Source organism: Marmota flaviventris, chromosome 14 (assembly GCF_047511675.1).
Source record: "Marmota flaviventris isolate mMarFla1 chromosome 14, mMarFla1.hap1, whole genome shotgun sequence".
Taxonomy (NCBI): domain Eukaryota; kingdom Metazoa; phylum Chordata; class Mammalia; order Rodentia; family Sciuridae; genus Marmota; species Marmota flaviventris.
In genome coordinates, this window is record NC_092511.1 from 50,235,701 (window position 1) to 50,260,924 (window position 25,224).

The 25,224-nt window shown below is 39.7% G+C and overlaps 1 protein-coding gene across 3 annotated transcripts in view; it reads right to left on the bottom strand.

Moving 5' to 3' along the window:
* The window catches only part of Usp34 (ubiquitin specific peptidase 34), a 217,367-nt gene extending 200,476 nt beyond the window's left edge, over nucleotides 1-16,891 (bottom strand). Inside the window, exon 1 of one of the 3 annotated variants that reach the window (XR_011704346.1) lies at nucleotides 16,412-16,889. Coding sequence is in view for 2 of the 3 variants with exons in the window: in XM_071601613.1 (XP_071457714.1) it covers nucleotides 16,412-16,454 (43 nt within the window). In the remaining variant the exon portion in view is untranslated. Of the gene's footprint in view, nucleotides 1-16,411 lie in introns of all 3 variants that reach the window. The other 2 variants (XM_071601613.1, XM_071601614.1) reach the window with 2 other exon arrangements.
* Between the last annotated feature and the right edge of the window lie 8,333 nt (nucleotides 16,892-25,224).

Sequence of the window (25,224 nt, forward strand, 5' to 3'; positions counted from 1 at the left end):
GGCCAAACTGAAGTCAAAACCAAGAAAGGAAAACATAGCAAGACACAAAGAAATGAAGTCCTGATATTATAAATGTACAGATTAAAAGTAAGCCATGCCTGAAGATAGCACACGCCCAGAGTGCTTAATTAATGCTTCAAATATAACAAAAAGATTAAAAAAATTTTTTTTAAATAACTATTTTTCATTTATGTTCAAAGGTGTTACTTTTGCTGGTCTTTGCCACAGAATCCTAACTGATTAAAAACATAATTCCTAGGATGGGGCTGTAGGTCAGTAGTAGCCTCATATATATGAGGCACTAGGTTCCATCCTCAGCACCACATAAAAATAGATACTGTGTGTCCACATAAACTAAAAAACAAAATTTAAAAAAAAAATAATTCCATCTTAAAATCTTTAACCCATGCATGTTAATATCAAGAGCTATTAAGGAAAAATTTTAAATACCCCAAGTCACTGGCAAAATCAATTTTTAAAAATATCCCATCTCTTCTCGTGGTAGGTGGTGGGAAAATCAATATACTACCTTTTTATGAAAGGAGTAGTAAGCAAGATATCACAAAACCATGTACCGACAATATTCAAAATATCCAAGAATACTAATAAAACAGGAAAAAAAAAAAACAGCTAGAATGTAGCTCTGTGGTAGAGCACTTGCCTAGAATACCTGAGTACAATCTCCAGCAGTACTAATCCTAGCATGTGCAAGCACTGTGAAATGTAATTACAACAAAGAGCCACAATCATACAACCGATAACCTCATAGAATAAAAAGGCATTAAAAAGTCAGCCAATTATAAATATGTAATTATAAATGATGAAGGAAAACAACTTCAGAGTGGCCTCTGAGAAAAACAAAATCAACACTTAAGACTTGAAGGCAGCTGGATACGATGGCACATGTAATCCTAATGACTTGGAGGTTGAGGAGGAGGAGGATCACAAATTCAAGGCTAGCCCAGCAACTTAGCAAGGCCCTAAGCAATTGCAACTCTGTCCCAAAATAATAAATAGGGCTCAGTGGTAAAATACTCCTGGGTTCATCCCAGTACCAAACCAAATACAAGACTTAAAGGCATAATGTACACAACAAAGGCACAGTGGCAGTGAACTGCATAACCAAAAGGTGGTAATACAAAACAATTGGACAAGGTTTAGCAGGGCTGTCATGTGAGCTTCTCAAATCAGGGAAAGTAAGCCATTTTACTACTCTCATTCCCAACAAATATTCCAATTATGCAAAGGCCCAATTCAGTCTTCCATTTTCCTTGAAACCTCCTTGTCTAACCCACTTTAGCCAAATTAATCTCTCCACAATTTCTTTAACAGATTCCAGTTTCCCAACTTCCTCTTGCAAAAGGAAAAAGAAAAAAAAAAAAAAACTTGGTTAATGAGAAGTACACTGAAAAGAAAAAAGAACTAAATTCTAATCATAGTCTTGCTACTTTTTTTCCTCCCTCAGGATTCTTGTGAGTTTCAATGAATATATGTGAAATTACAGTATTCAAATAGCTACAGAAATATACAGATGGTCCCTGACTTACGATCTTATGATTCTTTTACTTTACCATACTTCTAATATAGATTTTGAGCTTTTCCCGTTTTTTTTTTTTTGCTGTTGGTTATTTTTTAGAGGCAGGGGTGTGGTACTAGGGATTGAAGTCCTGAGCTACATCCCCAGTCCATCCCCTCCGTCCCCCAGTCTCAATAAGTACCTGAGGGTCTAAGTTGCTAAGGCTGGCCTTGAAATTGTAATATCCTTCTGCCTCAGCCTCTGGAGTCACTGGGATTACAGGCATATCCTACCATACCCAATTTCCCAGGCTTCTGATATGCTGTTAAAATACTCTCTTGCAATGCTCCACAGTGAAAGAGCCACATCTTCTGACCACAAGGGTCAAAAACCAACACTTTTTAGTGTACTGCATTGTTAAACTATGTTTGGTAGGTTAGGTGAGTTGAATGAATTTTCAATTTAGGGTATTTTCCCTCTGCAATGAGTTTAATCATGACAACCCCATCATAAATCCAGGAGCATCTATATTACCACTGTTACATGTAATTCAACAGTATTCTAACTGCACAAGCATGGTACTACTACTTCCTGTAGTTTGGGCACAACACTTGAAGACTGTTTAAAAAAAAAAACAACTTTTTTTTTTAAGCTGATGTGTCACTATATTGCCCAGGCTGGTCCCAAACTCATGATCCTCCCACCTCAGCCTCCCAAGCTTATTTATAAATCAACTATACTCTTTTTCTCCACAAAAGAAATCTAACAATATAAACCAAATAAAATTGAGCTTTTTGGGCTGGGGTTGTGGCTTAGTGGTAGAGTGCTTACCTAGCAAGTGAGAGGCCCTGGGTTCAATCTTCAGCACCACAAAAAAAATAAATAAAATAAAGGTATTTTGTCCAACTACAACTAAAAAATAAATATTAAAAAAAAATTGAGCTTTTAACTTTGCGACAGTGGATGGGGCTCCAAGTCTCCCTCACTCCCCCAAACAGGAACAATTCCAAGAAACAGTTTCTAAACCATGATCATTACTAAAAATCTTGAAAAGGAAATAAGGACAAAGTCCTGTAGTTTGTCACCAGTCACATCCCTCCAGGTTAACAAGATTTTTTTCATCTTTTCTACAAGGATAGTGTCAAGATTTATCCAGTGCTTGATATAGTCAAATGCTACACATCTATAAATAGAAGTTATGTATTACTGCCATGATTCTTTACTAAACTTTTTCTTTCCTTAGTGATTATTTAATGGTGGCAAATTTCTCTTGTAGTTTCCAAAATGGGGGGGGGGGGGGGAGGGGGAATACTCAAAGACTATATTTGCCAATTTCTGCTATTCTAGAAATTTACCAATTAAAGCTTCACATCATAACCATAAACTCTATGACCTTCACTGGATGTAATCAGCAAAACCTTGGAGATTTTATATTTGACCAACAATAGCAAATCTCTCACCCTTATATGAAATGCTTGGGATGAGAAGTGTTTCAGATTTGGGAGTTTTTCAGATTTTATGTACTGGTTGAGCACCCCATCTGAAAATCCAAAATCTGAAGCTAAAATGTGAATGTTAGCTCAAAAAGCTTTGGTGGACTTTCTGATTAGGGATTTAGAGTCCCACTTAATATATAATTTATTCTGCTAGTTTAGGGATCCATGTAGAAGGGAAGATGGAAACAAAATACCACTAGAGTAAAACAATTCCATTGACCACATTCTATTATAGCACTCTACTAAGCAGTAGGTCCACTGTTCCTTTATTGATCTTCTTACTTTAAACACAACTTCAAAAGCCCTATTGAACTCAAGCTTTTTGGTTTGTTTCTTGTTTTTTGAGGTGTTGAAGATCAAAACCCAGGGACTTACACATGTGAGGTAAGCACTTGACAGTACTGAACTACACACCCCCATCCTTTAAGGAGTTTTCTTAAGTCTTAGTTTATTCTGAGCTTTAGTGTTTGCTACTACTCTTGCACTTCTACATCCATCATCAGGTAATAAACCTTTCTCAATAATTAAAAAATATTGGTTCTTGAGTCTAAAGCAAAGTGCCAGAATAAAAAGTACCCCTCCATTTTGTCTTGTGATTTAGAACAAGTACATTGCATTCTTACTTAGTACTGAGATTGAACCCAGGAGCACTCTACCACTGAGCTACACCCCCAGCCCTTTGTATTTTGAAACAGGTTCTCACTAAGTTGCCTAGGCAGGCCTCAAATTTGTGAACCTCCTGCCTCAGCTAACCAAGTCACAGGTATTATAGATACGTGCCATCATGCCTAGTACAATATTACATTTTAAAACCCTCCCAGCAGTTAAAAATAAATAAGTAAGTAGATAAGTAAATAAATTGATTTTGCATTGCAAAGCCTGATGTTATAATTATGGGAACACACATTTATTTCTTCTAATTTTCTTTTCTTTTTTTGGTACCAGGGATTGAACTCAGGGGCACTTGACACTGAGCCCTTTTTGTATTTTTTTATTTAGTGATGGGGTCTCACTGAGTTCCTTATCACCTCGTGGTTGCTGAGGCTGCCTTTGAACACTCATGATCCTTCTATCTCAGCCTAGGGAGCCGCTGGGATTATAGGTGTGTGCCACCAAACCTGCGCTTCCAATTTTCTCTTATCGTCACATTTTCTTCCAGATATTCTGTATAAATACTCAAGTGATATGACTTCAAAGACTTTATTCAAAATAACAAACAACTACAACCGTCAGGAGAGCTGGTTAAGTCAAAGTATAATCAAATAATGAAAAACGACATTGAAGCTATGAAAATTATAATTAAGCTCATACTGAAAGACACCTACAACTTATTAATAAAAATAATATGGGGGGAATGGGGTTGTGGCTCGCGGTAGAGGGCTTGCCTAGCCCAGGCAAGGCCCTGGGTTCGATCCTCAGCACTACATAAAATAAGTAAAATAAAGATACTGTGTCCAACTACAACTAAAAAATATTTTTAAAATAATATCAGGGGACTAGGGATAGAGTGCTTTCACAGTAATAAGCAAGTACCTGGGTTTGATCACCAGCACTGAAATAGTAGTAATACCAATAACAGAGTAATGTGTAATTATTAGTTTATATAAATAGCATGTGGGAGGAAAGGGAAAGAATGATTGAAGAGATGTTTGCCAAAATGTGAGAGATTTATTTAGTAAACTTAGTTTCAGATTATAATTTTCACCTTAATTGTTTTCTATTCTATTTGACTTTCTTCTAGAGAAGTTAACCTCCTTTCTAGATTGAGAAACAACAAAGCTACTTTCATTCTTTTAAAAAAGCCTAATCACCCTCACATATCAATGGATGGGGCTCTTCTCAGCACTGAACACTACTAATGACACTTAACATATTCTAAAAACCTAAAGAAAATTATAATGTAGCACTAATGGGTAAAAATTATACTGACTCTCCAATAAAAGAATCCACCAAGGGGTAATATTGGAATAAAACCGTTTTGGCTGAATGCTAACTCATATGATATGTACAAGAAGGGGATAACTCAAATGGAGTTCAAGCCTCGTACTGGAAAACCACCAGATATTTTCTTCTCTCTTCATACAGCTTCAATGTCAACTGTTTCCACAAATCTGCTCCAATTCTTTCTGCAAACAGTCTCCTCTGATAGCTCAATGTTTCTGCTCCCCTACATCAGCTTGCCAAAGCCCTCATCTGGTTGCTCAGAGCCAAATGGCCATTTAGTTTAAATACTCTTTCACAGGAAAAACCTGATTAGTCAACAGAAACCCCATCAATCCAATGAAGTTAGGAGTCTATCTCTAATCCAATCTGCAATGGCTAAGAAGTATAGTCTTCCAGAGTGCCGAAGTCCAGCTGGGCACAAATAACCAGGAGGTGACAAGCAACTTGAAGGTTGAAATGGGAACTACTTTATTGCAAGGGAACTCAGCGGGAACTGATCGAGAACTCAAAGTAGTGGGCACCCAAGGTAGGAGGAGCCGCTTCTCTGCCGGACAGCAGAGGTATATATACTTAACTAATTACACACAGCTTGACTCAATTATCATCATCTAGATACAGCAGTCAGCCAATAAGGAATCCTCATCATCTTAATGGCTCGCTGGCATTGCTTCACAAACCACTCCTCCTGGTAAACTGCCAGGCGCCATCTTGACTTGATTTGCATCCCCAACACAGGGGGATATAAGAAAGATAGGACCTCTGCCAGGTGTGGTATAGCACACCTGTAATCACAGCAACTCAGGAGGTTGAGGCAGGAGGATCACAAATTCAAAGCCAGCCTCAGCCATTTAACAAGGCCCTAAAAAAACTAGGGAGACCCTGTCTCAAAATAAAAACAGCCTGCAGGACAAGGTAGCACAGACCTATATATAATCCCAGCAGCTCAGGAGGCTGAGGTAGGAGGATTATGAGTTCAAAGTCAGCCTCAGCAACTCAGCGAGATTCCATCTCTAAATAAAATATAAAAAAGGGCTGGAGATGTAGCCCAGTGGTTAATCTGGGTTCAATCCCTGGTACCACAAAGAAGTTATGAACTACACCCCCAGTGCCCACAATTGCATTTTTTTTCTATGGTACAAACATGTTTACTTGGGGCTGGGGTTGTGGCTCAGTGGTAGATCGCTCACCTAGCACAGATGAGACATTGGGTTCGATCCTCAGCACCACACAAAAATAAAATAAAGGTTATTATGTCCACCCACAACTAAAACAAATATTTAAAAAAAAAAATGTTTACTGGGGCTGGGCTTGTGGCTCAGTGGCTGAGCGCTTGCCCCGTACACGTGAGGCACTGGGTTCAATCCTCAGCACCACATAAAAAAATGAATAAACAAAATAAAGATATTGCATCCGTCTATAACTAAAAAATATTTTTTAAAAAAAATGTTTACTTAGCTCTACTCTCTACAAAACAATATGTTAGGATTGGGAGAAGAAAAAGTAAAACATGGTCCCTGACTATAAGGAACTCACCATCTAGCAAACGAAGTTCAAAGGAAGCTGCTGTTAATTTTAAATGTATTTTTAAAAGGAGGGGGAGCCACAAATTAAATATTCTCTAAAAGTTATAAGCCATTTTAAGAAAGGGTAAAAGAGATTTTGAGAAGCCTCACAAAAAAGGTGAGAAGTCCAGAAAGGTAAATTTGGACAAACTGCTATAATACAGAGTTAAGATTTTATTCTTCAAGCAGTGAAGAGTTGTGACAGTTTAAGTGGGAAACATGATGTTCATATCTGTGTTTTAGACAGGCAACTCTGAAGTTGCTGCTGCATGCATTAAAAAAATACTGAGGGCTGGGGTTGTGGCTCAGCGGTACACTGCTCGCCTGGCATGCGCGAGGTCCTGGGTTCGATCCTCAACACCACATAAAAATAAATAAACAAAAGTATTGTGTACAACTAAAAAATAAATATTAAAAAAAAATACTGAAAGTTATAAGTAGCCAGCTTCAGTGGCACATGCCTGTTACACAGGAACTCAGGAGGCTGAGGCAGGAAGATCACAAATCCCAGTCCAGTCTATGCAATTCAGCAAAAGCTTGTCTCAACATTTTTAAAAATAAAAATAAAAAGGGCTAGATACGTAGCTTAATGGTAAAGTTTCCCTGGGTTCATTCCCAGTATTATAATTATTTTTTTAAAAAATAGTTATAGGGGCTGAATTGTGTCTCAGTGGTAGAGTACTTGCCCAGTACGCATGAGGCACTGGGTTCAATCCTCAGCACCACATAAAAATATTGTGTCCACCTAAAACTAAAAACAAATATTTTAAAAAAATAAAATAAAAAAGGATTGGGGATATAGTTGAACGGTAAGGCATGTGTTCACAAGATCCTGAATTTGATCCCCAGAATCATATAAAAAATAAACAAACTAACTAAAACTATGTGGTGAATATGGCCAAAAGGTTGAAATACAGTCATTCCTTAGTATAGGGGAAAATGGGACTTCCAGGATCCCCCTTGAATACCAAAATCCTAGGCTGCTCAAGTCCCTTGTATAAAATGGTACACAGCATTTGCACACAAGCTTCATACATGCTCCTAAATATTCTAGATTATTTATAACAGCAAATACAATGTAAATGTATATAAATAGTTATTCTGTATTATTTAGGGAATGACAAGGAAAAAAAGTCTGTGAATGTTCAATACAAGACCCAATTGTTTTCCAAGTATTTCCAATTTACAGCTGGTTGAAACAGATACAAAGGGCTGACCATACTTAACTCCTCTTATAAGGTTTAACAGTCCTATGACAACTCAATATTAAGTTAGAACATAAAATATGAAAACCTAAAAAGTGACGACACAAGACAGTTCATTAAATAAAAAACATAAATGGCTAATAAAAACATGAGTGGTTAAACTGGCTGTTAGATTTTTTTGCCAAAACCCATTTTTTTACTGGTACATCATAGTTGTACATAAGGGTGGGAGATGGTACATATTCCTACAGGCATACAATGTGACAATATAATTTGGTTAATATCATCCCCCGCATTTCCCCTTTCCCTGACCCTCCCACTGGTCCCTCTTCTCTATTCTACTAATCTCCCTTCAATTTTCATGAGATCCCCTTCACCTTCCTTTTCCTTTTTCCTCTCTACCACATGAGAGAAAACATACAACCCCTGACCCTCTGAGCTTGGGTTATTTCGCTTAACAAAACAGTCTCAAGTTCCTGCAAATGACAATTTCTTTTTTTTTTTTTAATCTTTGAAAACACTTTTTTTAAGACAATATTCACCACAGGTTGAGGATGCCCAAGTTACACAGACTCTGCTTTAAGAATGGAAATAAATAGCCTTTTTTTAGGGGGGGGCAGGGGGGAATAAGATGAACAGACTGGAGCTGGGAGTGTAACTCAGTGGTACACTTTCCTACCACACGAGGCCACATTCAATCCCAGCACAGGAAAAAAAAAAAAAAAAGCTAGACAGAAAAATATTTATATTTTTTACATGGTAATAACATTTCTAGGAATCTATGTCTTCAGAATCAGGGATTTAATTAAAAGATTTATGTCCCAGGATGATCATTACAGCATTACTCATATTTATGAAATAAGAAAAATATAATAGAAAAATATTAAATTCTATGTAAGATGAAATATTACAGACAAAAACATGTTTTCAAAAGCTAATAAAGCACCAGGGATGCCTGTAATTCAGTGGCTCTGGAGGCTGACTGACACAGGAGGATCACAGGTTCAAAGCCAGCCTCAGCAACGGCAAGGTGCTAACGTAGTGAGACCCTGCCTCTAAACAAAATACAAAACAGGGCTGGGGATGTGGCTCAGTGGTCAAGTGACTCTGAGTTCAATCCCCAGTACATGCCCCCCCGCAAAAAAAAAAAAAAAAAAGAGCTAATAAAAGAAGCTGCCCCCCGCAAAAAAAAAAAAAAAAAAGAGCTAATAAAAGAAGCCAAGTGTGATGGCGCACACCTGTAATCCCAGGAACTCAGGAGGCTGAGGAAGGAGTATCACAACTTCTAGTTCAGCTTCAGCAACTTAGCAAGACCTTAAGTAACTTAAGTGAGACTGTTTCAAAAAGGGCTGAGGATGCAATTCAGTGGTAAAGCACTCCTGAGTTCAATCCCCAGTACCAAAAAAACCAAAACAAACAAACAAAGAAAACTAATTTTGCAACATAATCCTAATGGTACAGGAGGCTGAAACAGGAGGATAACAAATTCAAGATCAGCCTCAGCAACTTACCAAGGTCCTAAGCAACTTAGTCTCAAAATAAAAAATAAATAAATAAATAAAAATTTAAAAAAAGAGCTAGGGATGTAGCTTAGTGGTAAAGTACCCCTTGGTTTAAATCTCCAGTACAAATTTCCCCCCACCCCAGTGGGGCACACTGGTAATTCCAACAACACACAGGCTGAGGCATGAGGATTCTAAGATTCAGGATTCAGGCCAGACTAAGCAATTTATCAAGACTCTGTCTTAAAAGAAAAAAAAAAAAAGTGGGAGGGCAGTTGCGGGGACTGGAGTATAGTTCAATGGTTTCGCACCCCTGGGTTCAATACCCAGTACTGGGGGAAAATTTTTTTTTTCTCATTAAATTTTTTGTTTTAATGGGTCTCAAAATTCTGTGACAGATTTTTGGTCAAGTTGTTTCCATTAAAAAGTACTGATTTTAAAAACTAATAACTTAAAACTGCCACACAAAAAAAAACAAAATGGTCCACAAAACATTTTCCTTTCCTTCTGAAGGTTTTATGCATTGTTATCATTAACCAGTCTTTTACTATTAAACTTAAATGGCCAATTGAGACAAACAGTTTTGAAACCATTCTTCCACCACTGGGGTGGCAGGTATTAGGGGTAATATTCATTTAGCCTTCTGAGCTTTCTGGGCAGACTTGGTGACCTTGCCAGCTCCACTGGGGGAAAATTTTTAATAAAGAAAATGGTCGAACAATGTTAGAGGAAACATGGTAGATATTAAGCTACATTCATCTCATTCTCCAATTTTAAAAAGTATAGTATACAAAAAAAATATATTTCAAAGTATCAACAGGAGTTAGGCGGTTAAATTATAGGTGATCTAAAAGTTTTCAATTTACCTACAGTGAGCATCTGTAACCTTATAACGTGGGGAGGTAACAAGTGAAAAAGCAAAAGGCACAGTCCATTTGACTAAGATCACACACTGGTCAAGTCATTGTGGTAAACTTCCTTTCTTTTAATAAAAATATAAAAATTGGGGGTGGGGATGTAGCTCAATGATATAGCACTTGCCTGAAAATATAAAGTTTTTATTAATACATCACTCCACATGGAAGAAATACCTATAAAGTAGACATACAGATACTATCACTATTAAACATACAAGGAATATTAACATACTTTTTTCATGAAACATGTTATCAAATGTTATTACACAATGCCGATAGCCTACATGTAATATACTGAAAGTACTTATAGTGCATCATGGTTTAGAAGTTACTTAATAAAGATACTTAGACTAAATATCTGAATACTATTATCCTTGAAAGTCAGTATTTCAAACATTGTTTTAAGAGGACATATATTGCTAGGCACAGTGGCACAGCCTATAATCCCAGCAACTCGGGAGGCTGAGACAGGAGTTCAAGACCAGACTCCACAACTTAACAGCAAAGCCCTAAGCCATTGAGCGACATCCTGTCTCAAAATAAAAAGGATTGGGGGCTGGGGATGTAGCTCAGTGGTAGAGCGCTTGCCTGGCACATGTGAGGCACTGGGTTAGATCCTCAGCAGCATATAAAAATAAATAAATACAATACAGGTATTGTGTCCATCTACAACTAAAAAAATTTTAAATAAAAAGGGTTGGGAATGTGGCTCAGTGGTTAAAGCACCCCTGGGTTAAATCCCAAATACCCGCCCCCAAAAAGGACATGTACTTAACAAAATTAATTTACCAAGTAAAAATCCATAATTTGAGATTATGTAATGCAGTAAGATCAAATTTTCAAATTTTAAGAGTCAAATACCTATGCAGTGTTGGAGATTGAACCCAGGGGCATGTAGAACAATGGTAAACTGCCCCTGAGTTAAATCCCCATGACCCAAAAAAATAATATATCACCACAAAATTTATACAGTTGTAGTCTGATCTGGGATTAAGTTCTGATCAAACCCTGGCTTCTCAAAATGTAACCATGTGAACTTAGCAAGTTATATGAACTCTAAGCCTGTTTTTTTTTATTATTATTATTTTTTAATCTAAAATCAGTTAATAGAGCTCCTTCCCCCCTCCTCCTTTCTCTGGTACTGGGGATTAACCCAGAGGTGCTCTACCACTGAGCTCTTTTTTAATCTTTATTTTCAGACAGAGTCTCAATAAATTGTGTTGCTGAGGCTGGCCTTGAACTTGTGATCCTTCTGCCTCAACTTCTAGGGTTCTGGGACTACAAGCAGGCATCACCATACCTAACGAGAATCTCAAATGATATGTCAAATGAAACTAAGAAACTTAGTAAGATTCTTAGAAATAAAAAATATAAAACAGAGCTGGGATGTAGCTCATTGGAATACTGCCCCTGGGTTCAATCCCCAGTGCCAAAAAATAAACAGACTTTATCCTAAACTGAATAGAATTCCACAAATTGATACCACAAAAACCCACCCAGTGTATCCAAGCGCTATAAATTCCTTCCTAATTAAAAACAAAACATAAAGGAAAATGGAAACTTGGATGTTAGTACTGGGCTAGGGATATAGCTCAGTAGACAGCTTGCCTATTACACGCCTAAGTTTCAACGAATATCTGTAAGTACCCTATTAAAAACAGGGTGAGGGTCAGTCCTTACTAGGGATTTAGCCTGAATCCAGGCATGCTTCAATGGGTAATCACCCATAGACAAATCCATGTATTTGTGTATCTGTGTATGTTTTATGATGGAAGTTTACACTGTGGCTGGAGCCTTACATATATAAATGGCTTGGAACTTCCTTTCCTCCTACAATTAGTTCTCAGTAGAACTACAGGTACAACTGGTAATATTAACACTCTCAAAAACTAGGGGTTGGGGATTTAGCTCAGTGGCAGAGCCTGTCTAGCATGCACAAGGCTCCGAGTTCGGTCCTCAGCCTTGGAGAAAAAAAAAGAAGAAAAAAATTTCCCTGCACCCCCCCCCCCAAAAAAAAAAGTAATGATAGGGGCTGAGGTTGTAGCTCAGTGGTAGAGCACTTGCCTAGCATGTGTGAGGCACTGGGTTCAATCCTCAGCATCACATAAAAATAAATAAAATACAGGTATTGTGTCCATTAAAAAGTTGTTACTAATGACAAAAGGAAGCTATTTACAATCTATTATTACCAAGTTTTATTTTATTAATTATATTACATTCTACCAAGTTTTTAAATAATATTCTATATGAAATCCTTACCTCTGTGACTATCTGACATACTATCCACATGTGTACTTTGTTTTTTTTTTGGTACCAGGGATTGAACCCAGGGGCTCTTAACCACTGAGCCTCATCCCCAGCCCTCTTTATTTTTATTTTGAGGCAGGGTCTCACCGAGTTGCTTAGGGCCTTGCTAAATTGCTGAGGTTGGCTTTGAACTCGAGATTCTCCTGCCTCAGCCTCCTGAGTCACTGGGATTACAGGTGTGCACCCAGCCATATGTGTACTCTTTCAAAATTTGGAGCTGGGGATATGGCTCTGGTGGAGTGCTTGTCTGGCATGCTTGAGGCCCCCAGGTTCAATCTCCAGCAACAACAACACACACACAAAAAAAAATTTTTTAGTTTATATATTACCAATGTTTTCAGGCACATGTCTTTAAATTTGATCAGTGTTTATAAATTTGAACAGAAACAGGGCTTTGGCTTTTTTAATAATTCTAATAGCTTCTTTAACATCAACTCAAAACACATCACCAAAAAAATAAATAATTCTATTTCTTCTCTTGGTAGGTGAAATTGTTATGGGGAGTTGATATCAACAGATAAACCTTGGGTTGGGGTTGTGGCTCAGTGGTTGAGCACTCGCCTAGCACGTGAGAAGCCCAGGGTTCAATCCTCAGCACCATATAAAATAAAATAAAGGTAGTATATCCAACTACAAATAAAAAAAATAATTTTTTTAAAAAGAAATCTTAAGCACATTATTTTGGGGCTTTAATTCTGAATTTCTAATCAAGGTTGAATTGATAATATGCATCTTTGTACAACCTATAAGGGAGAAAAAAGGCAGACCATAGATACTGACTGTGAGATTACAAAAACACATATAATCTCCTGATTCAACACATTTCATCAAGTTTCAGTCATCATACTCCATTCATCATAGCCACGGATAAATATTCCTATGGTAAGATACAGCAATACCTTCTATCCTCAAGGAATTCAACAATCCGTGTGTGTGTGTGTGTGTGTGTGTGTGTGTGTGTTACTGGGGATTAAATCCAGGCCCCAACCATGCTAGGCAAGCACTCCACCACTGAGCTACATAGCTCCAGCCCTTTTTAAAGTTTTAAGACAGAACCTTGCTAAATTGCCCAAACCAACCTCAAACTGGGATCCTCCTACCCCAGGCTCCACAGAATAGCTGAGATTACGAGTGATTAAGAGTGTGTGTGTGTCTCACTGTGTCCAATGGAATTTAACAATTTTATGTTAAATTTGGGATACAGGAATTGCACCAATGGAAAAAATAATCTTGTAACAACCTCAGAGAAAAAAAAAGCAACTGGCAATAGCCTCATATAAACTTTATATAAAACTGCAGAAGTAAATTTTTTTAAAAAAAGGAAGCATCATTGTGAGATCAGTTTAAATGTTTAGCAGGTCATGGGGGAGTGTGGTTAAATGGTTATTAAAACAAGGGACACTACCACTGAGCCACATCCCAACCCTTTTTTTTTTTTTAATTTAGCCCTTTTTTTATTGAGATTGGATCTCCCTAAATTACCAAAACTGACCTGGAATTTGTGATCCTCCTGATCAATCTGAGTTGATGGGATTACAGGTTTGCCTGGCTGCACCCAGCTGCAGGCAAATGTTTAAATTGAACCTTAAAAAGAGATATTAAACTAAACAAGGCATGATGGCACACGCTACAATCCCAGCAGTTCAGGAGACTGAGACAGGAGGACTGCAAGTTGAAGACTAGCCTCAGCAACTTAGTGAGGCCCAGTCTCAAAATTTACAAAAAGAAAAATAAAAGTGGGGGAGCTGGGGATACAGCCCAGTAGTAAAGTGCCCCTGGGTTCGTTCAATCCCCAGTCATCCTCTCAATCCTCCCCCTGCAAAAAAAAAAAAATACTTTAAGAGGCCACTGGCTTATACCAAAATTCCAGGTGTTTCCCAGATCATCTTGAATAAGACTCTACTTTAATATCAAGATAACTTTCAAAAGATTAATAAACTTTAATTAAGATACTATAATTTTGGGCTGGAGTTGTGGCTCAGTGGCACTGTGCTTGCCAAGTGTGTGTAAGGCACTGGGTTCAATTCTAGGCATGACATATAAATAAATTAAAGGTCCACTGACAACTAAAAAAGTATTTTTTTAAAAAAAGATACTATGATACCAGGTGTGGTGGTACACACCTATAATCTCAGAAGTTAGGGAAGGTGAAGCAGAAGGATCATAGGTTCATAACCAACCTCAGCAATTTAGTGAGACCTTAAGCAACTTAGTGAGACCCTGTCTAAAAATAAAAAAGGGCTGGGGATGAGGCTCAGTGGAAGCAGGACTGGGCTCAAACCCCCTCACCCAGGGAGGGTGGTAATTAAAATGTTTCTAGTTAAGTTTAAAATAAGTTTTTTGAAAATTATTTTTTCCTAACATGCATGAGACAGCAAACTCATTACTTTTCCAACTTAGAATTAAGTCACAATCAGCCAGACATGGTAGTGTGTGCCTGTACTGTAATACTACATAACTCTGCAAACTGAGCCAGGAGGATCACAGGATCAAGGCCAACCTGAGCAATTTATGAAGACCCTACCTCAAAACATAATTTAAAAAAAAAAAAAAAGGGCTGGGAGCTCAGGGGTATTTGCTCAGCATGAAGGCACTGGGTTTCAATCCTCAGTACCACAAAATAAAGTCACACACACGGAAGATACAGAATAGTTTCACTGAAAAAAATTGCTAAGGACTTATGTTTGCCTTCATATCAGAAACCACCTGCACCAAGAACAAAAGTATCTCAAAATACAAATAACCTTAAAATTCTAGAAAAATTTAGCATGACACAAATGCTAGAAGTACATTTGAATATGTGCAAAAGCCTACTTCCACCTGTCAGGAAGTAAATACACAGTTGAAAGCAAACAAGAACTCTTCCACTTTTCTTACCACCTTTGGTCATTAATGGAAATTCAAACACAAACACGATGGCGCATTTTGCATATCAATTGTTTAAGTATCAGTTGTTTAAGTGAATGATATTAGAAACAAGGGTAATTTGGAAGTGTGTTGAAATAACACACACAGAATACAAGTTCAATTCCTACATAAACTGCTCATAAACAAGCATTTTCTCATCAATCCAGTTTCTGTAAATTGGTCTTTTCATCGAATTTTACCTCTTCCAACCTAGGCCTTCGGGCCCAGAAGTAGTTGACTTGCAATATCGCTTGCATCTCTAAACTGAAATACCATCTTTCCAAGGTCAGGAATAAAATAATCTGGCCAGAAATGATCAACATATGCTAGTTAACAATAAAAAGTATAAGGAATCAGGTCTTTCTTTCTAGGAGACAGGCCATGACTATCCCGGGATGGTATCTATAGTACCTACTCTCCTTAACAGAATTTACCACTAAAACGATTAATGTTACAGTAAGAAATAACATTAAAAAAAAAAAAAAGGTATGAAGGTTCCAGTCATCACTATCACAGTTCATTTTCAGCTATTTAAGGAGTAGCAGATGGGTTTAATACACCCACACACCCCCAAGGGAGGGAAAATCCACCACCCTCCTCCCAGGGAGTTTAATGAAGATTAGCAGGTGAGAGAGGCCTCAACAGCACGCTAGAAATCAAAGAGGGCGGCCGGAGCGCTCGGACTGCGGAGGAAATCCTTCTCCTACGACCCCACCTCCCCTCACCTTCCAGGCACAGCGAAGGAGGCGAGGGGCTCATTAGTGCCTTCGTTAATTGACACCTGTAATGAGGAAACTTTCTAAGAGCGCCCAGGCCGGGCCCGGCCGGAGCTCCGCAGCGTCGGCCGCCGCCTCTCCAGCGCCCAGGTAACTCGGGCGGCCGGGCCCGAGACGCCGAGACGGCCGCGCCACCGCGCAGCTTCCCCGGGCGTTAGGCCCTCACGCCGCCGGGCCCAGCCGTCGCTTTCCGCAGGCCGCGGCAGCGTGGGGAGGCCGGAGAGCGCCGCGAGGACCCCAAACCTTGCACCCCGACAGGCCTCTACCCCGGCTACTTACTTTCATTTAACACCTCCACCAGGTCTGCGCAGTTCTCGCACATCGTTCGGCCGCCGCCCCCCCCCTCCCCCGCTTCGGATCGTACTGACTGATCCCGACCGGCGGGGGGAGGGGAGAGAGGCGGAGGAGGGGGCCGGCCGGCCGGCGGGGCGGGGAGGCGACGAGGGCGGGCGGCGGCAGGGACGGGGCGGGGAGCAGGAGAATGGGGGAGGGGGCCGGCGGTCCCCGGAGCGGGCGGGGGAGAGGAGGGGGGCGAGGGGAGGTGCGCAGGCCGGAGGGGCGCGGAGGCGCCGGCGGCGGGGAAGGGGGGGAAGGACAGGGGAGGGGAGAGGGAGGGGGCGGGTGGGGAGAGAAGCAGCAGAGTCACTTCACCGACCAGACGCCGCGGCCACCGCCGACGCCGCCGCCATTTTAATAGGGCGCTCGGGCTGCGCTCGGCTCTTTCCGCCCGTGCGAAGGAGCCGACGAGAAGCGCCTCGCGCTCTCATTACTCCGCCTCCCCCCCTTCTCCCGCCCTCCCACCGCACACACGCCGCACGCTCCACACCCCGCCGTGGCCGCTCGCCGCCCTCCCTTTCCTCTTCCGTCCGGCCTCCCCGCCCTCGGTCCACCCCCTCCGCGCGCTCGCCCACCCCTCCCAGCCCGGATCTCTGTCAGCGGCCGGAAGGGAAACGCGAAGCCAGCGCGGCCGCGGGGGGAGTCCGGGTGAGTAGGCGAAGATGGCGGAGGCGCCTATCGGGTCGCGTTTGCGCGGCGTCGCCCACCGCGGCTCACGCCGCGGGCTGCAAGGCCTGACGAGCGCGGGGTCACTCGTGCCATCCTGACCCCCGCCCCTGCGCTTCGCCATTTTTCCTCCCAGCCCAAGAAGGGAAGTTAATGAAGGTTTCGGCCTGCGTTTAGTGCGAGGAAAGTAGGGGGTCAACAAGGGTGCTAGGCCAAGGCGACAGGGCAGGCCAGGTTCCGGCACACGGCCCTCTCCCCACGGGGTTCAGTGAAAATGGAACATCCCAGGGCCCGCCTTAACCTGCATCCCCGTTTATTGCTACCTTGCAATTTGAGGCCCATCTGTCTCTGGCAATAAGACAAGTTGACGGTACTAGAAATGGCGGGTACAGTGTTCGCATGGCATCTCGTTTTAACGCAAGAAGGCCGCTCGCTCACAATATGCTTGTCCACTCTGTACCTGCAAGAGTACAGAGCTGAGTGCAATAGCAAGGGCTATTAAGACGATTGAGGAGTGAAGGGGAAGGGGACCCTCAGCTGAAGTTTAGTATTGTGTTAACTAGTTTGGAAAATTTTCCTTGCACCTGCTAAAGAACGCCTTAGAAAAACAGAAAAAGTATGTGTGGATAAAAAATAAAAAATTAAGAAGGAAGCCTCGGTAGTAATTTTTTATGGGTTTTGTCGAGATTACGTCACACAATTTCTCCATACACAGACCACCTTGCCCATTATGCCATGCCTTTCTGTCGGTGTCATAAAGTTTGTACCCTACTGGTTTTTAAGTTTCCTTAGAAGCTGTAGGGCTATTTTGCATACATAATCTTCCTTGCTTACCCTCCAAACTTGGGTTTCTGCATCCAATATTGTCCAATTCAGCATTCATTGCACCTACTCCTTTTCCGCCAGCAGAACCCAAATTAAAAATATATATACATACATACATATATATATATATATATGTATGTATGTATATATATATATTTGTTGTAAATGTTAATGGATCTTTATTTTATTCATTTATTTATATACGGTGCTGAGAATCAAACCCGGTACCTCATACATGTTAGGCAAGTGTTCTGCCACTGAGCCACAACCCCAGCCCCAGAACCCAAATTTTGTAGGTGACATCAGTGAAATCTTGATCTTGGGGGGCGGGGCGGGGAGCAGGTACACTCCAAGGAGTCTTCTGAATTGTTTAAGCCAAAAATCATGGTAAAATCTAGTTTCTCTAGGACTGGCCATACAATTGAACCCTTGTCCATGAAATGTAACCAGAAATTCATAGGGTGAGTCTTTGGGAAGAATTATTCTTTCCTAATTAAAAAAAAAAAAAAAAAAAAATGGGGAGGGCTGAGGATATAGATCAGTTGGTAGAATGCTTGCCATGCATGCACAAGGCCCTGAATTCAATCCCCAGACCACACACAAAAAAAAAAAGATGGGGTGGGGAATGGCTGCTTGTGGCACATACCTGTAAATTCCAGCAGCTCTGGGGGCTGAAGCAAGAAGATTGAAAGTTGGAGCAAGGCCAGTCTCAAAAATTAGAAAAAAGGCTGGGGTGTAGTTCTTATACAGCACCCAGTGGATTCAATACCCATTGCCACAAAAAGAGGGATGACATTTCCAAATTGGTGTGAATATACTTCGTATACAACCAGAGATATGAGGAATTGTGCTCCATATGTGTAATAAGAATTGTAATGCATTCCACTGTCATATATAAATTAAAAAATTAATTAAAAAATAAATGGATAGATTTTGTATGAAAAAAGGGGGGGGGGATGATGATGCTTTTAATACCAGGTTTTAACACAATCCTCTCCCTCCCTCCTACTAGGAATTGAACCCACGGGGGCTTAACCACTGAACCACATCTCCAGCCCTTCTTTTCTTTCTTTTTTTTTTTTTTTTTTTAATTTATTTTTTAGTTGTAGTTGGACACAATACCTTTATTTTTATGTGGTGCTGAGGGTCGAACTCAGGCCCTCACATGTGCTAGGTGAGCTGAGCTACAACCCCAGCCCACCAGCCCTTCTTTTATTTAGAGACAGGGTTTTACTAAGTTGCTTAGGGTCTCACTAAATTGCTGAGGCTGGTGATCCTCCTGAGCCACTGGGATTACAGATTTGTGCCACCTAGCCCTGTGCTTTTTTTTTTTTTTTTTTTCTCTCTGAAACATCTTGATACACAAAGTAATACAGCATCCATTTTATCATGTTTTTAACAAGTCCCAAGGGGGAAAAAAATACATCTTAAAGCTGATACAAGTCAGGCACATGCCAGTAATCCCAGCTACTCTGGAGGTTGAGGCAGGAGCATCACAAATTCGAGGCCAGCCTCTCAACTTGATGAGATCTGTCTCAAAATTAGGAAAAAAAAAAAAGTGGGAGCTGATACTGTACCTCAGTGGTAGAGCACCCTTTAGTTCAATCCCCCCAGTAATTGGGAAACAAGAGGAAAGATACACAGGATAATAATTCATCTGTGTGTGAGTGAGTGAGTGTGTGTGTGTGTGTATGTACTAAAAATTGAACCTGGGGGGGCTACATCTCTGCTGAGCTACAACTCCAGCCCTATTTTGAGACAAGGTCTCACCAAATTGTTGAGGCTGGCCTAGAATTTATGTTCCTGCTTCAACCTCCCCATTTTCTTAAAATGTAAAAATCGTTCCTAGTCCACAAGACATACAAAACATAGCAGATAACACTTGTCCTATGGGTGATTATTCATCAACCCTTTTATCTATTCAACTGCTTCTTATAATAAAGATACAAGCCTGTAAAAAAAAAAAAGTTACCTGCCTCCTTACTCTGTACTCTTTACTATTGCCTTGGTAATTTGTATTGAGACCTTTTAAAGTTCTTGTAAGGTATGCGGTCTCAAAGAATAGTGAATAAAGTCTGGATTTATCACCATACTACCTATGACAGCTTGAAGGATGACTGTTTTCAATATTTTGTTTATATATTGCCATCTAGTGGTAGAATTACATTTTATAAAATTATACAAATCTGAAATTTGATTTTCCAATTCATAGCATATTCATAACATCTAAATATTTGTCTGCAAAACTAATCCCATGTAGCTGGTTGAGTGATGTACAACTATAATCTCAGTGGCTGGGAGGCTGAGACAAGATGATCACAAGTTCAAAGCTAGCCTCAGCAATGATGAGTCACTAAGCAACTCACTGAGGCCCTGTCTCTAAATAAAATACAAAATAGGGCTGGGGATATGGCTTAGTGGCCAAGTGCCCCTGAGTTCAATCCTTGGTACAAAAAAAGAAAAAGAAAAAACATAAATAACTTTGGAAAATTAATAGTTCTGTGGAACTTATTTATCTTTCTCAATATTCTGGTTGCTTTTATTTATTTATTTTGTACTGAGGATTGAATCTAGGGGTACCCTACCACTGAGGTACATCCTAGGCCTTGTTCTTTTTGTTTTAACAAAGGGTCTCACTAAATTGCTGAGGCTGGCCTGGAACTTGGGATCCTCCTGCCTCAGCCTCTAGTTGCTGGGATTACAGGCATGCGCTTCCAGTTTTGTTTGCTTTTTGTCTTTTTGCAGTACTGGGGATCTAACACAGGGGTACTCTGCCACTGACCTACATTTCTAGTTTTGTTTGGTTTTGTTTTTGAAACAGGGTTTCAAAAATTGCTGAGACTGGCCTCTAACTTGCAATCTTTCTGACTCGGCCTCCTAAATCACTGGGGTTAAAGCTGTCCACCATTGTGCCCCACCTGGTTGCTATTGTTGAACATAGGATTTTAATCTTTATCTTTTTGTTATTTGTCAAGTTTTGTGTTAAAACCTGGTACTAATATTACAAAGCAGGGGTTGGGGAAATAGCTCAGTTGGTAGAGTGTTTGCCTTGCATACACAAGGCCCTGGGTTGAATCCCCAGCACCACAAAAAGAAGAAAAAGAAATATTACAAACCAGAGTTACTGTAGAATTTGCACTTGGCAAGGTACATTGGTGAATCCCAGCAACTCACGAGGTTGAGTCAGAAAGTTCTAGGCCAGCCCTAGCAACTAAGACCCTATCTCAAAAACTAAAAAGGACTGGAGATGTAGCTCAATGATAAAGTGCTCTGGATTCAATTAAAAATAAGAATTTTCTGTGCTCAGTGTTGCATGCCTGTAATCCCCGCAGCTCGGAGGCTGAGATAGGAGAATCCCTAGTTCAAAGCCAACTTAAGCAACTCGGTGAGATCCTGTCTCTAAATCAAATACAAAATAGGTCTGGAGATGTGGCTTAACTTAATGGTCAAGTGTCCCTGAGTTCAATCCCCAACACCCCAAAACGAAAAAACAGATAATAATTTACTCATGTCACACATCAGCTATTATGTTATGCACTATTAATACACAGGTATACTTATTCTTGCCACACTACCTAGTTCAGTGCTTTGAACACAAGCTTAGCAAATCGTGGCATGATTCTTAAAATTTCTAGAATGATTATTTTTAAACATCAATTAGTTTATATCATTTCCTTCCTGTAAAATCCTGCTGCTTGGGCTGAGAATATAGCTCAGTTGGTAGGGTGCTTGCCTTGCATGCACAAGGCCCTGGGTTTGATCCCCAGAACCACAAAAAAAGAAAATTCTGTAACTTACTCTTTAGGGCTTGGGTAGTGACTCAGTGGTAGTGCACTCGTCTGGTATATGTGAAACACTGGGTTTAATCCTCAGCACCATATAAAAATAAATAGATAAATAAAATAAAGGTATTGTGTCCATCTACAGCTAAAAAAAATTTTTAAAGACATTTAAAAAAAAGAATATACTCTTTAATTGGGCCCTTTCCTAATTTATCTTTCTACTTTTTTAAAGATGAGATCTCACTACAATGGCCAAGCTGACCTCGAACTTGTGATCCTCCTACCTCAGCCTCCCAAGTAGATAGAATTACATATGCTGACCACCATTATGTCCTTTTGAACTGTATATAGGACACCTATAAAAACTTGAATTGAGGGCTGGGGCTATGGCTCAGCGATAGCGCACTTGCCTGGCATGTGTGAAGCACTGGGTTCGATCCTCAGCACCGCATATGAACAAATACATAAAATAAAGATGTATCAACAATAAGAAAAAAACTTCAATTGAGCATATATTTATACTTAACTTTTATTTTTATATACAGTTTTTTAGTTTTTGATGGACCTTTATTTTATTTATTTATGTGTGGTGCTGAGAATTGAACCCAGTGCCTCACACATGCTAAGCAAATGCTGTACTACTGAGCTACAACCCCAGCCCTTTATGATTAACTTGGAAATAAATGTTTTTAGAATTGTGTTCTCTTGAGAAAAATAATGGATAAATGATTAGAGAATTGGGGGAAAAAATTAAGTACTAAGGATTGAACCCAGGTGTGCTCTACCATTGACCCACATCCCCAGACCTTTTTTTTTGAAAATAGGGTCTCCCTAATTTCCTGAGGCTGTCTTTGAACTTGCAGTCCTCCAGCCTCAGCCTCCTTAGTGGCTGGGATTACAAGCATGTGCCACCAAGCTGAGCTAGAAAAACACTATGAATGCTTGCGAAAAATGGGGGATTCATTGGAGTCTTCCAGCCCAGTGGAGATTTTTGAAGAAATATTGACACCTGAAATATATGATCATATTGTTAAAGAAACTGTACACTATTCTACAGAAAGTAAGAATAAATTTGAAGTACTTAGTATAAGTGAGTTAAAAACATTTTTAGGAATTCTTATGTTTTCAGGTTATCATAAGCTACCCTTCATAAGAAACTACTAGTCAAATGATGAAGATTTGGGTAGATTTACCATCAAAAATGCAACGTCAGCCATATGCAGTGGTGCACACCTCTAATCTTAGACTTTAGAGGCTGAGGCAGGGGGATTGCAAGTTCAAGGCGAACTTTGTCAGTTTAGTGGGGCACTAACCTGGGCAGACCCTGTCTCAAAAATAAAAAAGGCTGGGGCTGGGGTTGTGGCTCAGCGGTAGAGCACTCACCTAGCATGTGGCCTGGGTTCAATCCTCAGCACCACATAAAAATAAATAAATAAAGGTATTGTGTCCAACTACAACTAAAAAATTAAATAGATAAAAAGGGCTGAGGATGATGACTCATTGGATAAGCACCCCTGGGTTCAGTTCCATTTACAAAAAAAAAAAAAAAAAAAAGGCAATGTCATGAAATCCTTTCCAGGAACTATGATGTCATATAGTTTTGAAACAATAACAAATGGCAGAATATTGAAGAAAAGGGTTTAAAATTAAGCCAGGCAAGGTGGTGTACACCTGTAATCCCAGTGGCTTGGGAGGCTGAGACAGCAGGATCTCTGGTTCAAAGCCAGCCTCAGCAAGAGAAGGGCACTAAGTAACTCAGTGAGACCCTGTCTCTAAATAAAAATAGGGCTGAGGATGTGGCTCAGTAATTGAGTGCTCCTGAGTTCAATTCCCACTACCAAAAAAAAAAAGTTTAAAATTCAGCCAGATTCAGTGGCCTACTCCTGTAAACCCAGCAGCTTGGGAAGCTAAGGCAGAACTTGATCTCAAGTTCAAGGCCAATCTCAACAATTTAGCAGGGCCCTAAACAACTTAGACTCTGTCTCAAAAAAAAAAAAAGGCTGGGGATGTGGCTTGATGGTTAAGTGCCTCTGGGTTCAATCCCCAGTACCAAAAAAGAAAATTGTCCTCTAATAAATATGATTCAAAAGTTTTACATGAAGTTTAGTATCTTTGAAGAATGCTTAGTAGTGAATGAAATGATTATCAGATATTATGGACACAATTCCCTGAAACAGAAGTAAGAAGTAAGCCCATAAAATTTGGTTATGAATTCTGGGCACTGTGTGAATATTGGGATACTGCTATAACTTTGACTTATAGTGTAGAAAAAAATGTTTGAGAAGGACTACACAGTGATCTTTTGCCTGAGAATAAGGTAATTCTACAAATGCTCCAAGTGTTAGAGAATCCAGAGTCAATACATTGTGTTGTTTTTAACAATCTGTTCACTAGTATGACTTGTTGGCACACCTTCAAAACATTGAATTCTATGCTACAGTCACCATGAGGGAAAATGGAGTAAATAAGTGTCTTCTGAAACTAAGAATGATGAAAAAACAACTGGGTCATATGATCACAGATTTAATGTAAATAATGAAATTCCCATTGTAAAATGGTTAGATAATAAGTGTACCATTGTTGAAACACCCTATAATACAGTGGAACAACTCGGTAAAGTTCAGTGATGGAAAAAACAGTAGAGTCATTGCTCTAGAATCAAGGTCTTGGGTAGATATAACAACTTAAGTGATAGTGTGGAAAAACATGATAGATTTGACATAAGAAGTCATATTATTCTCAAATGACAAGATCAAGAACAATGTCAAAACTAGCCAGGTTTTTCAAAATTGACTACATATTTTCAAAAGTTTACTATAAGCCTTTGAAGTGTTTTGCTCCTTTCCACCAAAAATAATTGTCGAGGGGCCAGGATTGTGGCTCAGCGCTTGCCTAGCATGCCTGAGGTACTGAGTTTGATACCTGGAACCACATAAAACAAATAAATAAATAAAACAAAGGTATTATGTCCATCTACAACTAAAAAAATATTGTAAAAAATAATAATAATAATTGTCGAACAGGTCATGAATGTCACTTCTTTGTATATTTAATGTGTATAAAAGGATATCATACTTGCCTAATGTCCTATTTGTAGGACAGTTTATATATCTAAAACATATTGTCCATGTGTCCTCTTTGTAGGAAAGCTACATTTTTATTCTTTTTTTTTTTTAAAGAGAGAGAGAGAGAATTTTTTTAATATTTATTTTTTAGTTCTGGGCGGACACAACATCTTTGTTTGTATGTGGTGCTGAGGATCGAACCCGTGCCGCACGCATGCCAGGCGAGCTCGCTACCGCTTGAGCCACATCCCCAGCCCTACATTTTTATTCTTATTGATAAAGAATAGGTAAGCTCCAGATAATGATTTCCAAGTTTTTTTTTTAGAGCAGGTATCACTAAGTTGCTGAGGCTGGCTTAGAACTTGCAATTCTCCTGCCTCAGCCTCCATTATTGACTAACATCTACTTTAAAGACAAG